The 676-nt window shown below is 50.3% G+C and overlaps 1 protein-coding gene across 4 annotated transcripts in view; it reads right to left on the bottom strand.

The window, feature by feature from the left end:
- The window catches only part of LOC103591339 (OX-2 membrane glycoprotein), a 42705-nt gene that overhangs the window by 41270 nt on the left and 759 nt on the right, over nucleotides 1-676 (bottom strand). For 3 of the 4 annotated variants that reach the window (XM_008573777.1, XM_008573778.1, XM_008573780.1), the window contains exon 1: nucleotides 374-533. The exons of the other annotated variant lie outside the window; for it this stretch is intronic. In XM_008573777.1, the coding sequence (XP_008571999.1) occupies nucleotides 374-394 (21 nt within the window). In that variant the 5' untranslated portion in view covers nucleotides 395-533. Of the gene's footprint in view, nucleotides 1-373; nucleotides 534-676 lie in introns of those variants that run through there. 4 annotated transcript variants of the gene reach the window in all.

Below are 676 nucleotides of genomic sequence, written 5' to 3'. Positions count from 1 at the left end.
AGTGACGTGGAAAAATTAACCTCTCTGCCTGTTTCTTTATTTGTAAAATCGGGGAATAATACCCTGTGTGAAGGATAGTTGTGAAGATTCAGAGCTTCCAGCCAGCAGTAGACGCTGGCTCACAGGCCACCGTCCTCCTTTGTTAAGAAAGATAATGAAATAACCAGCTGTGTGGTCTTGCCAATAAACTATTCACGAAAAAATTATCTTGAGGCATTAACTGTATTTAAATTTTTATCTACTTATACTAGTGGGGCATATAAAACACCCGCCCCCTTCCTTTTTTGTCCTGTAAAAAGATTCTGAATAAACAAAATGTCTGTCTCTCTGGATACCCTGGGTCTGAACCCTTCAAAGAATCATCATCACCGACCATTTCAAATCTCTCAGGCATAGCTGCGGCTTTATCGGATTCTTCATGGCTTCTCAAGGCAAGAGCCAAGAGGATGGACAAAGAGGCCGAGCATCAAAGAGGCACCGGGACCGAGCTCTCCTAGAGAGAGGGAGCCTGGACTTCTGCTCCACCACCGCAGCTTATGGCGCCTTCAGGCCGCGACAGCCCCTTCTTGGAGAGGTTTACAATAGGTCGAGCTTTCCTGGCCTCGGGAGCCGGGGCCGGTGAGGCCAGCCGCCAGCCAGGCCGGAGGAGCCGAGGGCCGCCCGCGCGCCTCCCGCG

This window comes from Galeopterus variegatus, unplaced genomic scaffold, assembly GCF_000696425.1.
Source record: "Galeopterus variegatus unplaced genomic scaffold, G_variegatus-3.0.2 Scaffold963, whole genome shotgun sequence".
NCBI lineage: Eukaryota > Metazoa > Chordata > Mammalia > Dermoptera > Cynocephalidae > Galeopterus > Galeopterus variegatus.
The sequence above is the reverse complement of the archived record's forward strand: the minus strand, read 5'-3'. Positions and strand labels throughout refer to the sequence as shown.